The sequence below is a fragment of the Panicum virgatum genome, chromosome 6N, assembly GCF_016808335.1.
Source record: "Panicum virgatum strain AP13 chromosome 6N, P.virgatum_v5, whole genome shotgun sequence".
In the NCBI taxonomy this organism is placed as follows: Eukaryota; Viridiplantae; Streptophyta; class Magnoliopsida; order Poales; family Poaceae; genus Panicum; species Panicum virgatum.
In genome coordinates this window covers 50416848-50431635 of record NC_053150.1, presented here as the reverse complement: position 1 = coordinate 50431635, position 14788 = coordinate 50416848, and the positions used below count along the sequence as shown (strand labels likewise).

The following is a 14788-nucleotide window of genomic DNA, read 5'->3' as shown; positions in this document are numbered from 1 at the left end:
GAGGACGGTGACCCTGATCCACAACCCGGAAAGAAAGGGGAAATGTTGCACGTGTGACTCTGGGAGTAAGCACGTGACGTGTGTTTAGGTCTGCCTTGCAAGGTTAACAAATTCGATTCGAATCGTCCGCCTCTCACGGATATTGGGACTGCTTAACCCTTTTGCCACATAGAGTAACAAGTGGAAGGTATGATGATGAATCTTGTTGGATGATGAAAGATAATTGTTTCCACCATGTATGCTATTGGATAGATGCTAATGTAGAATGGTTAGTTGAACTAGAATTTGAAAGCTAAAATATGAAAATAATGACTTACTCTTTGTTGCTTTTCGGCAAAAAAAAAAACAAACCCCTCCAGCCAAAAAGCCTTGCATGTCTAGTTAGAGGGCTAAGTATATCCTAGTCGGGTAAGCCTTGCTGAGTATTAGTATACTCAGCCTTGCTTGTGGCTCATTTTGTTTCAGGTGATACTTTTGAGGACATGATTGCTAGTTTGACTTGGCCGTGTACTCTGCCTCCTGGTTGGTCGGTGGAGTGGGACACGACTCAGGCCGTTGGTGATAACAATGAGTGATGTCATGTATGGGCACTTGAGCCGGATTAATTCGGGCGGTTCTGCCACAATATCCCTCTTTTTCTGCTAATTCTGTTGCTGACCAAGGTCAAACAAAAACAAAACCAACATTCTCCCCCTTGACCGAAGGTCAACAACTTATTCTTAACTTAAACTTAATATTTATTATGTCACTAACTCATACTTAACTTAAAATAAAATCCATCCTCCGTAAATCAGCAAGTACCAGACCAATGCATCGTCAGCAGCACAACGACATACTGGGATAACATTACCCATAGCCTTACTGAAAAAATTTATCAGGATTCTTATTCTTCTTTGGGGAAATATTAATGGCCCGGAACGAGGACCTGATCAAAAGTATCAACCAAACCCATACCTAGGACATGTTTCTGAAAAAGGGATAGTGATAAACCTTGTGTGAGCGGATCCGCAATATTTGCTGTAGTACTTATATGCTCAATCTTAATTGTGCTGTCCCGGTTTCTATCTTTCACGACACGATATTTGAGGTCAATGTGCTTGGAAGCACCAGACAACTTACTTATCATTTGCGCAAAAGAATACTGCAGATTGATTATCACAGTGCATTGTGATAGGTCTCGAGATACTATCCACAACTCTTAATGCCGGAATATAATTCTTAAGCCACACTGCCTGTCCCGTTGCATCATAACATGCCACAAATTCAGCTTGCATCGTAGATGCAGCCGTTACACCTTGCTTACCACTTCTCCATGAAATTGCTCCCCCTGCCAGAGTGAAGATATATCCAGAAGTGGATTTTCTATCATCTTCATCACCAGCAAGATCAGCATCAGTGTAACATACAACCTCAAGATTGTCTGTCCTCTTATATGTGAGCATGTAATCTTTGGTGCCTTGGCAATATCTTAACGCCTTCTTGACACCTACCCAGTGAGCCCATCCTAGATTTGACTGATATCTACTAAAAACTCCGGTTGCAAATGCCAAGTCTGGACGCGTACAGACTTGTGCATACATCAGACTTCCGACAGCTGATGCATAAGGAACACTGTTCATTCTTTCTCTTTCTAAGTCATTCTTAGGGCATTGCGCTTGACTAAACTTATCGCCCTTTTGAATAGGAACAGGTGAAGTGTTGCACTTGTCTATGTTATATCTCTTAAGAATTTTTTCAATATAAGCTTTCTGAGATAATCCTAGTACTCCTTGGGCTCTATCTCGGTGTATCTCAATGCCAAGGACATATGAGGCATCACCAAGATCCTTCATATCAAAATTGGATGAGAGGAAATTCTTAGTCTCATGCAACATGTTCTTATCGTTGCACGCTAATAGTATGTCATCCGCATACAGTACTAGAATTATTAATTTTCCACCCTTAACTTTGACGTAGATACAAATATCCACATCATTCTCCTTAAATCCGAATTTCTTAATGACCTCATCGAATTTAAGGTTCCACTGCCTGGACGCTTGCTTAAGTCCATAAATGGACTTCTTTAATTTGCATCCCATATGTTCTTTAGCCTTTATGGCAAAACCTTCTGGCTATGCCATAAAGATTGTTTCATTTAAGTCATCATTTAGGAATGCAGTCTTAACATCCATCTGATGTAGCTCCATATCAAAATGGGCTACTAATGCCATGACGACTCTAAAAGAATCTTTGGTAGACATAGGAGAAAAGGTCTCATTATAATCAATTCCTTCCTTCTGTGTAAACCCTTTTGCTACGAGCCTAGCTTTGAATCGTTCGACCTTCCCTTTGGAATCACGTTTGGTTTTGTAGACCCAATTACAACCTACTAGTTTGACTCCATCGGAAATTTCTACTAAATCCCATACTTTATTAGTACTCATAGACCTTAATTCATCTTCCATGGCTTCAATCCATTTAGTGGAATTCTCACTTGACACTGCCTGTCTGAATGTGGCAGGGTCACTTACATTCCCGATATCGTATACATCCTCACTTAAGTATGTCTCATAATAATCAGGAATAGCTGATTTCTTTGCCCGTTGCGACCTTCTTACTGGTTCAATCTCAACAGGTTGAGGAATTGATTGAGGATCTGGTTGAGAAATTTGATCTTGTGGTGCAAGTTACACTTGGTTCTCAACCATTTGCTCGCTCCATGTTCTCCTGCTGAGCAGCAGGAGATGACATGGCACCACTTACCTGAACTGGAGGAATTACTGGTGGTACAAACTTATATACCTCTGTAGGCTCTTGAACTACTGGATCAAGAAGCTCAACCCGTAGTTCTTCGAGACTCACTTCCCTCCTTGGAAAACTCCCACTAACTCCTGAGTCCTCTAGGAACAAAGCCTGCCTGGTTTCTACGAACTTAGTGTGACGACCAGGACAGTAGAATATGTACCCTTTAGACTTTTCTGGGTATCCAATGAAGTGGCAGCTTGTTGTCTTAGAATCTAATTTCTTTTGCTGTGGATCAAATAATTTAGCCTCAGCAGGACAGCCCCACACTTTTAAATAATTAAGTGACGGTTTTCTCCCATTCCACAACTCAAAAGGTGTCTTGGGAACTGACTTAAATGGAACCCGATTAAGTATGTGAGCAGCTGTTTTTAATGCATCCATCCATAGCTTCACAGGTAAACTAGAATAACTGAGCATGCTCCGTACCATGTCAAGCAGTGTACGGTTGCGACGCTCAGCGACTCCATTTTGCTGTGGTTCTCCTGGCATAGAGTATTGCGCTCTTATGCCATTTTCTTCTAAATACTTAGCGAATGTGTAACACCCGGTTTACAAAAGGACATAAGCCGAGCAATCATATACGTGCCAGGATCAAGTCACACGTATATACAACAGAATGAACAGTATATCATAGCACATATCACGTAAAAAGATATAATAAAGCGAATACGAATGTTATTTATTATATTAAAGACAAAAGTCTGGTACAGAGTATGCGGAAGCGTAATACATAAACGATAACTCTCGTCGGAAGCTGAGCAGGGCGCCACAGGGACGTCGACTGGGAGAGGAAACGCCTAGAAGTCCTCGTAGTCCTGGTAGCGCTGAGCGAACTCCCTCGCGTCGGTAGGAACTGAGCAGCAGTAGAGTATCCCCAAGAGGAAAAAGAGTAGAGTAGGCAAGAGTGAGTACACAACTTGTACTCAACAAGTATAACACAAATTATGAGGCTCTAAGGTTGGCTGACTGACTGCATTAGCTTTTAAGTCTTGGCAAAATTTTATTAGCGCTAATTACTACAAGTTGATGAATTACCATAAACCCAGCTACATAGTGATTAATCAAATTTAATCATGTTACTACTGAGAACCAAACCGAACCAAGGTAACCCCGAGAGGCACCCCCCTCGTCGGAAGGAGATAACCCCACTAATCAAAAGGAGGATCTGGGCCGCTCATGACCGTGAGCACGGCTAGTATACCAGTTTTACACTCTGCAGAGGTTGCACATCTTTACCCACAAGTCGTGAGCTACGCTAGTTGTTCATCACACTTCCTTAGGTGAGATCACTAGCAAACTCACTACGAGGCTGTTACAAAGGACACATTGGTAAGGTGTAACCGCTAAGGAATCAGGCTCCGCAACGATGGTACCCACCTCGAGGGGTACGCAGACCAAGCCTCGTAGCCTGGGCACCATTGAAACTCACCACCCCCCATGCCCCGTCGGTAAGTTACTCCCGAACCAAAATGACCTAATTAGTAAGCCAAGACCATCACATTTCAGTCTTGTGGTAGCGCTATTGTCCCAGGTTGTCGCTCTATGAACCGGTCCTTATGGAGAGTGGCCAACCAGGCAGTAAACACCGTGCTGGCCCCCAAAACCATATTTCTAACAAAACAAATTTTAACGAGATGTGAGCCACTCAAGCCACACAGAGGGCCACTCTCCGAATTAAGTTGCATATACCATTAATCAAATTAATTAAAAAGGACCAAGTGTGTTATAGCGCGGCACCTAGCACAACTAACCAAAATGCAACCCAGGGGATATGTATAAAGGATTTAAAGTGGCTAGGAAAGTCCTTATAGGCATACATTATTAAAATGCAGTATGAAAATGTATTTAAAAGTGATGGGTGTTGTTCATGTTATACTTGCCTTCCTCGTACTGCTCCTGCTGCTGCTCAAACTGGTCGGAAGATGGCTAATCCGGGTACTGGTACTGGGGCTCCTCAGATGGATCAACGTCTACTCACGAACACATGGCCAAAACAATGCACAACAATAAGCATACAAGCAATTACTAACAAAAGCTAAGAAACCGTACATCAATACATAAAAATAGCACACCAAACTAGTCTAAAGCTATTCTACGCGTTACAACGATCGCGTGGCCATAAAGAACGCCTAAAACGGAGCTAAAACGCAAAATCTAGGCCTAAAACAAGTTCTAGGGGCTTATTTGTAAGAAAACTGGAGTTCCAGGGGGTTTCTAGGCAAAACCGAGGACTAAAATGTAAAAACCAAAAAGATCTAGGGGCTAACGCGTGAAAAGGTCAGGGGTGGACGGCGGGTTCCATTTTTATACAGCTCAGGGGTCTAAGCGAATAAATCTGGGCCTGGTTGGAATTAGTTTTGAACTTAACTGGACCGCGGGTTGATTACCAAAAAGGTCAGGGGCTCTTTAACAATTGTGCTAGGCCGAAGGGGTACGCATGATCCTCGACCGTCGGATCTGGATCTGGCGGCTCGGATCTAAAGGATCCTAGATCTAATCTTGGACGCACGTTTCAGATCGGGCGGCTCTGGATGATTGGGGGCGCAAGCGGCGGCGCTGGGTCGCCGCGGTGAGTTCCCGCGGCGGCGCGCGGCCGAACCTCGCCGGAGTTCGCCAATCCGGCGTTCCTGGGGCCAAAACGGCTGGCGCTTGGGTCTGAGATGGACTAAGCGACGTGCGTAATCCACCTAGGCACTAGGCTGGGCTCGAGGAGGGCCGGAGCGGCGCGCGCTACTGCAGCGGCGGGTTGGTCTACGCCGGCGAGCGATTACACGCCAATAGAGGCAGGAAAAAGGGGGAAAAAGGAGCACGCCGAGGTTTCTTACCCACGTGTGAAGCTTCGGTGGTGGTCCAGAAGGTCAGGGAAGCGGCGGAGCACTGGGTTCACGGTGGCGCGGCGGCTCTGGTTCTGCAGGGCGGCGAAGCGCGAGGGGCAGCTACGTGAATGCTTCCCCGGGCGTCGAGCTCTGGTGGAAGGCTGCGCGATGGCCCTGCAGAAGGACCAAGCTAGTCAGGGGGGGGGTCGGAAACATGCCAGCAGTGTGGAATCACGGGCCGGCGGCTCTCACCTGAGGCGGGTCCGGGTGGAATTCCCGAGCGAGCGGGCCTCGGATTGGGGACAGCGGCCTCGGTGAGGCTCCTGGTGTCAAGGAGAAGCCACGGAGGTGGTCTGCAGGGGCCGGGAGGCCATGGTGTGGCCGGTCTGCGGTGGCGCAGAGGAGCCTGCGCGGCGGAGCTGCACGGGCACGGCGAGCTAGGTTTGGGGGCGGCGCTGGCGTGCGGATGGCGTACAGGGGGTCGCGGGGTGCGAGTTAAAGTAGGCGGGCGGGATCTGGGAATCCGTGCCTTGGAGGGCGCAGGCGTGGCGAGATTCGCGGCAGTGAGCTCGGGCGGACGCGCGCGAGAAGGAAGGAAAGGGATGGATCCGACACGTGGGCCCGGGCGAGCAGAGAGGGACGCGCTGCGTGCGGGAGGCGACGGTCTGGCGGGTGGGGCCAGCTTGGCAGAGAGAGGGAAGCGGGCGCGGCTGCGGGAGGAGCGGCGCCGACATGTGGGCCCGGCAGGTCAGACATATAGCGGAGACAGCGGGCAACGCGTGCGAGCGGCGAAAGGCGGCTGACGGGCGGGCCCAGGAGCGCGGCAGCTGAGGCGAGTGCGCGGAGGGAGATCGCGGCTGGGCCTGGCGCTGGGTTTGAGCTGAGCGGGAGGTGGGGCGAGCTGGGCCTAGCGGTGGGGCGAGCTGGGCCTAGCGCTGGGCTGTGCGGGAGGGAAAAGAGAGCTGGGCCGCGGGGCTTGGGTTGGGTTGCCAAAGGGTTTGGGCTGGATTGGGAGGCAGGCTGGGCTGGTTTGTTTCTTCTCCTATTCTTCTTTTCTTTTTCCTCTCAAGTCAAAACTATTTGAATTCAAATTCAGATTTGAATTCAAAACCCTAGCACTCAAACAAAATGAAAACCCTGCACCAGCATGAATGCACAAACAAGTTGAACCTAAGATAAATTTTAATTACCTTATGAAGCCAAAATAAATTATAAATGCGAGGCTAAGCAACTTAAATTTATTATTAAATATTGAAATTTAAATTAGGGTGTTACAAATCCTACCCCCTTACAGGAATCTCGTCCCAAGATTCTAGGCTGGCTAGCAAAGAGATTAGGATATGTCTTCATCAACTCCTCTTCCTTCTTCTGGCAAGTCCTCCGGAAAGACATCCGGGAATTCAGACACCACGCGAATACCATCCGTGGGTCTAATCTCCATCTGATGAAGAAAACCAGAAGGCTCTGTAGCTCTGACTGTCACCTCTTGGCCATTAGATGCTAACAAGTGAACTGACCGCTGAGCACAATCAATTCTGACTCCCCACTTGGCAAGAGTATCCATTCCCAGAATCACATCAATACCCTTGGTGTCCATCACCATCAGATTTGTACTGAACTTTACTCTCCCTATGGAAACAATGACTCTGGGGTAGGAGATATGAGACCTCAATTGTCTTCCAGGTGAAGATACTAACATGCACTTCTTTAATGTGTTAGTACGAATACCATGATGCTCAACAAAAGACTGTGCAATAAAGGAATGCGTAGCACCAGTATCGAACAGCACCGTAGCTGGATATGAGTTGACCATGGATGTACCAATAACCACGTTTGGAGACTCGGCCGCTGACTCAACCGTCACATGGTTCACCTTCCCCTGTCGTGGCGCTCTGGGTTGGGCTGGGTGCCCCTACTGTCCTGCCTGCCGTGGAGCCGGTGAAAGGCGCTTCCGTGGACAACTTTTGGCACAATGACCTTTTTGCCCGCATTGGTAGCACATGCGGTGGTGGCGAATGGCGCTACTTGGTTGACCTCCATGTGAACTTAGCATCACATCTTGCATCATTTCTGCTGCTTGCTCTTTGGACTCCTTGCGACCGCGTGGCTGAATCACATTCATAGTGATAGTCAACCCATCAACATAATCATGGAGTGCTTGATTCTCGACCTGTGTATCTCTAGAGCACTTAGGATCCTTTCTCTTCTGGATGGTCTGTAGCTCTTCGACCGATGGACAGTCAAGGAGAAGGGAATCCTCTGCTAGCTGCTCTTGATGAGACCTCTTCCTCTTGGTACTGGAGAACAACCTCTGGTTCCTCCTAGTTGTGGCTTCATCTTCAGTCGCACGAACTTGACGACAAGGAACGCCATAGAGTTGGCAACACGGGCAAGTTTTCTCACCATCACCCATTGCACTGTCTCCAAGGTCTTTTTGTTCTGCCGACATCTGAGCTGGGGCAAAGAGGAAACACAGATTGGTAAGGTCAAGGAAGAGAGAAAAACTCCATATAGGTGTTACATAAATCCGGGAAAAAGGAACTATAGCATAACTCTTCTGATCATAAATCCGGGAAAAAGGAACTATAGCATAACTCTTCTGACTCGTCTGAGAGATTCTCAAGTTCTCCTGTACTATCTGTAGGCCGGGGTGTCACAGAATGGTCCTTTAATCTGACCATATTGAGCGTGTTTCCCATAATATTCACCTCCCCGGTCTGATATTACAATTTTAATGGAAGTGTTGTGCTGCTTCTCAACTTCCGCCTTATGAATCTTAAATATTTCTAAAGCGTCTGAACGCTTTTGAATGGGGTAAATGTGTTCATAACGGGAATAATCATCAGTAAATGTTATAAAAGAGTCATAACCGTCTATTGATGTGACTGAGAGAGGGCCACAGATATCTGTGTGAATTATTTCTAATACGCCTGTACTCCTAGTCGCTTCTTTCTTAATAGTCTTAGCATATTTTTCCTTAATGCAGTCCATGCACTGCTCTGAATCTGAAAGTCTAACTCCTGAAGTATCTCATCTTTAATGAGACGCTCCATTCTCCCCCTCGAAATGTGGCCAAGGCGACAGTGCCACAATTTCGAAGAAGTCTCATTATCACGCTTACGCTTATGCATCGCATCACAAACATTCATTACAGAATAATTATCATCAAGAGAGAGAGCAAATAAAGATCGCCTTGCAAATGACCAAGGCCAACACTAATATTATGAAATTTAATGTTGCAAACAGAGTTGCCAAACTCACACACATGTCTAGATTTATCTAAACGCGAAACTGAAATAATGTTTCTCTTTAAACTAGGAACATAAAGGACATCATCTAAATTAAGCTGAAAACCACCTGACAACTCTAAGGTGAAGCTTCCAACGCCTTCGACTTCAACCATGTTCCCATCAGCCACTCTTAGGCTTCACTCCCCCTTCTTATAGTTCGGATCGAACTGAATACCTATAATGAATTAGAAATATGCACAGTGGCACATGAGTCAACTAACCAAGTATTAAGGGATAAATGTGCTAAGAATAACTCATCAACAAAAGAAACGACATCAAACTTAATACTACCTTACTTTTTCAGCCATTCCTTAAAGTCTGGGCAGCCCTTCTGAAGATACTTGGGTGAAGCACAGAATGAACACAACATCTTTCCACCTTGGGACTGCTTGCCTTTGAACTTGTTGTCGTTCCTTGGACCAAGGTTTTGGTTTCCTTTCTTCTTAAACCTCTTCTGGCCTTGCTTGCTGCTACCTGACTCATGCTGATTCTTAGGAGTGCCTTAAATGCTGAGGTTGCCAACCATGTTGACAACATCCTTCATCTTCTCAGTCTTAAGTCTTTCTTCTTCTTCAACACAGTAGTTGATCAACTCACTGATAGACCAGACAGTCTTGTTGGTGTTGTAATTGATCTTAAACGCAGCATACCGTGAAGACAAAGATATCATGATGAAGTGTACAAGAAAACCTTCAGAGATCTCCATCTAAATCTCCTTAAGCTTGTTGGCCATATCACACATGTTGAGAATGTGCTGCCTGATGCCAGTCTTCCCATCATACTGAGAGGCCACTAACTCCATGACGAGAGTGCTTGCATAAGTCTTGGATGAGCTCTTGAAGTTCTCCTCAATCTTTGCTAGAAAGGCCTTAGCACTCAGATCTTCTCCCTGCGCATCCTTGGTGTGGATGGCGCCCTTAATGCCAGCACTGATGGTCTGAGACATGACCATAAGCGCCATGTGGTCTGATCTTTCCCACTTTTCCAGAGCAGCTGAAGTCTGTCCTGCAGCAACAACAGGCTTATCCTGCCTTAATGCCAGATCAAGATCATTCCAAGCCAAGCACGTCATGACCTTGCCCTTCCAGTCAGGAAAATTTGCTCCATTGAGCGGCTCGATGTTGTTCAGGTAGGAGGCCACAACATTGACATTTGTCACTGAAAATCAAAGGAACAACTTATCTTAGTAATCATATACAATGAAATGCAAATAAAAGCATGATAATAATCCTACGGTGGTCTGATTAAAATCACGAAATTAAAATTTCAATTTGCATCAGCGGGGGGGAAAACAAACAAAATTTTATCTTAATACTCATGATTAAATAACATTGGTCAGAAATAATCACAAGTTTACTCTAAATAAACTTCTCGGTGGTTCCATTTATTTAGAGGCATCTCAAAGTATAGTGGTGGAATAAACTTATGAACATGAAATAAACACCAACTACTTAAAATTATTCATGCAATAGCTTAACTGAAATTGATGCAGAAACAAACTGAGCTTAATACTGAAATTAACTGAAATCTGGAATAAAAGAAAAAACTCAAATCGGCCCAAAATAGAAAAATGGCCCGCGGCGGCCCGCTAATGCGTAGCACACCCTAATCCCCACAATCGCGCCCAGTGCGGCACATTCCCGCGCGCGGCCCAGCAGGCGCAGCGCTGCAGTTCAGGTGGGGGGGCTCATGAGCGCGGCTCGACTTAGGCGGCGCGCGGCTCACGGATGCGGCTCAGCGCAGCACAGTGGCTCGGCTTATGTGGCTCAGGCGCGCAGCTGTGGCTTAGGCTGGCGGCTTAGGTTCACGGCTCAGACGCTATGTGGCTTAGCGCTACATGCGCTGCTTACGGCAGATGCGAGTGCGGCTCAGCGCGGCGGCTCTGAACGTCGGCTCGGTGATGCGCCTCAAGCACGGGTGCGCGACATATGGCAGCCCATTAACAATGCGGCCTGGCAGCGGATGAGCGGGCCGGCAATTTGGCTAGCGCGGCGCGCGCTTCCCACCACCGCCCGCAGTCGATCTGAGCCGTCGGCTCAGATCCAACGGCCGAAATCGGTTCGGCGGGGTTTAAATAGCTGAAAAATCGGGTGGGGGCTGAAACTCTAGCTCATTTTCTCCCTCTCCCCTGCATGTGCTAGGGTTAGGGTGGCGCTGCCGTCCGCCGTCCGACGTGCGGCTCCCTCCCCGCGTTCCTCACTACGGGATCAGACGGGCCAGAGCTCCGCGGGCCCTCTCTGCGGTGCGCGTGCGTCTCGTGCGCGCACCGCCGAGGGGCTCCGCCGGAGCTCCATGGCCGGCGGCGGGAGCTGCTGACGCGCCGGCACGGATGCAAGCTGATGCGCGCGGACTGATGGCACGAGCGGATGGCGCCGCGAGCGCCGTGCTGATGCACAGGAGGGCCAGCTCCGCCGCGCCGAGCCCGTCGGAGCGGGGGCTGCAGCTCCCAGGGGAACGCCGGCGTCCACGCGCGGCGGAACTGATGCCACGCTTAGGTGGCGACGCGACTGATGCGGCTTGGGGGCCGGCACCGCCGTGCCGAGGCGGTCGGTGCTCACGGAGGCTCGCCGGCAACCACGCGCATCGGCAACTGATGCCGCGCGCGGACGTCAACGTGAGATAAGCCCCCTCTTATCTCATCTTATTTCAATCTAATCTAGGATTAGGGTTTGGGATGGGGATTTGCTTTTGGATCTGAATCTGAGTTTTCCCCTCTTTCTAATCTCACTGAGTGCTAACTTATGCATAAATTTTGCCCAAAACCGAGAGGGATTTGGTCACTGACTTAAAGAAAATCTTAATTTCTTGAACTAAAACATGAAAAACGCCTAGATAAACTTAGCATATCTAATGTTCTAGGCATGAAAGCATTACTGACTAACTAGAACCACATGTGCATGATCTGAAACTCGACTGAGTAAAGATAAAACATGAAAAGAACATGCACAGATAGATCTACACCATGTAAACCGAACCTAAAACTTAGGGTTTGTCTAGGAGATCTAACCAGGATTAGCTGAGGCGACTGATACCAATTGTTAGGATTAAATCTAACATAAACTTAGCACTGACTTAACCAGGATCACTAATCCAACAGTAGATCATCTCTAGTACATTAACTAATGTGGAATAGATTAGATTTGGTCTTATACCAGCAGTAGTGGTGTCCATGGCGTCGCTGGAAGTTGGTGTAGACGTGACGACGTCGACGGTGTTGACGGCGTTGGGGATGTAGCGCAGACACTCCTTGAGCATCCTGGTGGTGTAGCGGCGACCTTCAGGACGTCACCGGCACTGCCCCGGAGGTGGTGTTCGCGCTTCTGAGCCTTCCAGTGCTCTGATTGATCGGTGGATGGTGGAAATGATTAGGTTACTAACCCTGGGGTTGACCCCCTCTTATTTATAAGCACTGTAGGCCCAGGGCAGAGCCCAATGGGCTTAGGATTACCTCCCGATCAAGGTAATCGCGGATAGGTTCCTGGGAACCGATCCCTAAAGTCACGGGATGAGATATCCCTCTTTTTCTGCTGATTCTGTTGCTGACCAAGGTCAAACAAAAACAAAACCAACAGAGACAACTTGGAAACAGGTTGGAACTGTTCAACTTTGTAAGGAACATGGCCCCATCTAGGCCATTGTTTGTGATTTTGGTGATTGAGTGACAACATAATCAATGGAACTAACAAGTTTGTGAGATCACATTTGTAGGAGTCTTTAGGTCCCATTGATATGATTCATGTAACACCCTGAATTAAATTTTCTATTTAATAATAAATTTAATTGGTTTATTTAATTTTCTAAGGATTTAATTGGCTTAGATTGCATTTAACCTAATTTTGTTGCACAAATAATTAAAATTTATTTTTTTAGGGCTAACTCTTTGTGCATTCATGCCGTTGCATAGTTTTACTTGTTTGAGTGTTGTAGGGTTGGATTCAAATTTGAGTTTGAATTCAAATTAGTTGAGTGTGGTTTGAAAAAAAAAGAATAAAGAAGAAAGGAACCCAACCCCAACCCAGCCCAAACTGCCAAACCCCAGCTGGCCCAACCCTTTTTCCCACGCGGGCCCAGCCCGGTCCGCTCTCTCCCTCTTTCCTGCGGCCCAGTCAGCCCAGCCTACTCCCACGGTTTTCCTTCCGCGCTCGGCCCACCGCCTCCCGCTTGGCCCACGCCGCAGCCTGCCTCCGCCAGCTCGCCTCGCGCCCGCAGAGCGCTCGCCCCCCCTCGCTGACCGCCGGTCCCACCTACCAGTCCCTCACCCGCACCGCGCGGACGCGCACTTCCTGCCACGCCAGCACCGCGACTGCCCCCACCTGTCAGCGGCACCGGCCCAGCCCCGCGCGCGCTCCCTCCGCTCGCGCTCGGCCCAGTTCGCCCGCTCCCTCTCCTGTCTCACTGCAACCCGGCCCCGCCTGTCATCCCTCTCCTCCCCGCGTCTCTCGCTCACCCGTCGCGCCGCGATCTCCAGCGAGATCCCCTCCTGGACCCGCACGCCGAGGCCCGGCCTCCCCCCTTTTTAAACGCGCCCTAGACCTCCCCGCATCCCACCTTCCTCCTGCCGCCCCACCCAAACCCTAGCGCCGCCTCCACCCCACTTCGCCGCGCGCCGCCGCGCTGTGCCTCTGCACCGGCGCTGACCCACCGTTCCACCGCCTTCCAACCCACCAGAGCCACCGTAGGAGTATCCTCGTGCATCCAGGAGTCAAACCCGGGGGTCCTGACGCCCGGAGCTGCACCCCGGCGCCCCCTTCGCGATCGCCACCGCAGGACCTCGACGCCGGCGCTGCTGCGCGACACCTCTGCCCGATTCCGTACACGGTGAGCACCCTCTCTACTCCCCGTTTCCTTTGCGCTAGATCCCATAGGCAGCGGCACCCTCTAGTAGCCAGCACGCCGCACTCCGGCGAGTCTCGCCATGGCGCAGAGCCGCCACAGCCCTTGCCCTCCACGCTCCGACCTTCCCCGAACCCCGTTAACCCCTCAGGTGGCTTGCGCATGACGCCTAGATGCCCCTAGACCCCAGCCCCGCTCAAATCCACCCCCGGAGGGCCGGAAACGGCGAACTCCGGTGAGCCGCCGCCGCGGGAGCTTGTCTCCGATGACCCGCGCCGCCGCCGTCGCCCCCTTTCAATCTAAACCGTCCGATCCACCACGTACGCCCAAGATTAGAACCCGTTTCGATCCGATCCAGACCGCCAGATCGCGATCCAACGGCCGATATCCAAGGATACCGGTTCGGCCTGGGAGTTTTGCTAAAGAACCCCTCAGGTTTTCAATAATCAACCCGCAGTCCACAGAAGTGTAAAACTATTTAAACAGAGGCCCAGTTTTTAGCGCCCAGCCCCCTGATCTTTTTAAATATATAACCCGCCGTCCAGAGCCGTCGGTTTTGCATGTTAGCCCTTAGATTTAATGGTTAATTACGTTTAAACCCTCAGTTTTTTGCAGAAAACCCCCTGGAACTTCAGTTTTCTTACGAATAGGTCCCTGGAACTTGTTTTTGGCCTAGAATATGCGTTTTAGCTCCGTTTTAAGCGTTCTTTATATCCACGCGATCGTTGTAACGCGTAGAATAGCTTTAGACTAGTTTAGTGTGCTGTTTTAATGTATTGATGTATTGTTTCTTAGATTTTGTTTGTGTTTGCTTGTATGCTTATTGTTGTGCCTTGTTGTGGCCATGTGTTCGTGAGTAGACGCTGATCCAGTTGAGGAGCCCCAGTACCAGTACCCGGAGCAGCCGTCTTCCGACCAGTTTGAGCAGCAGCAGGATCAGTACGAGGAAGACAAGTATAACATGAACAACCTATCACTTTTAAATACACTTTCATACTGCATTTTAATATTGTATGCCTATAAGGATTTCCTAGCCACTTTATATCCTTTATATATATCCTTTGG

At 48.7% G+C, this 14788-nt stretch overlaps 1 protein-coding gene across 1 annotated transcript; it reads right to left on the bottom strand.

Annotated features, from left to right (window-relative positions):
• Window positions 1–9596: 9596 nt before the first annotated feature.
• Window positions 9597–12145, bottom strand: LOC120678290. The gene is made up of 2 exons (XM_039959421.1): window positions 12043–12145; window positions 9597–10048 (listed from the first exon to the last, which is right to left on the bottom strand). The coding sequence occupies exons 1-2, from the start codon at window positions 12143–12145 to the stop codon at window positions 9597–9599; spliced, it is 555 nt and encodes a 184-aa protein (XP_039815355.1).
• Between the last annotated feature and the right edge of the window lie 2643 nt (window positions 12146–14788).

What these genes read in the sequence shown, in the direction of transcription:
- LOC120678290 (XM_039959421.1), bottom strand. Translation starts at nt 12,145, where the DNA reads ATGCTCAAGGAGTGTCTGCGCTACATCCCCAACGCCGTCAACACCGTC. An exon ending in CATGGACACCACTACTGCTG is followed by an intron (nt 10,049 to 12,042) that starts GTATAAGACCAA and finishes TTTGATTTTCAG; the next exon opens with TGACAAATGTCAATGTTGTG.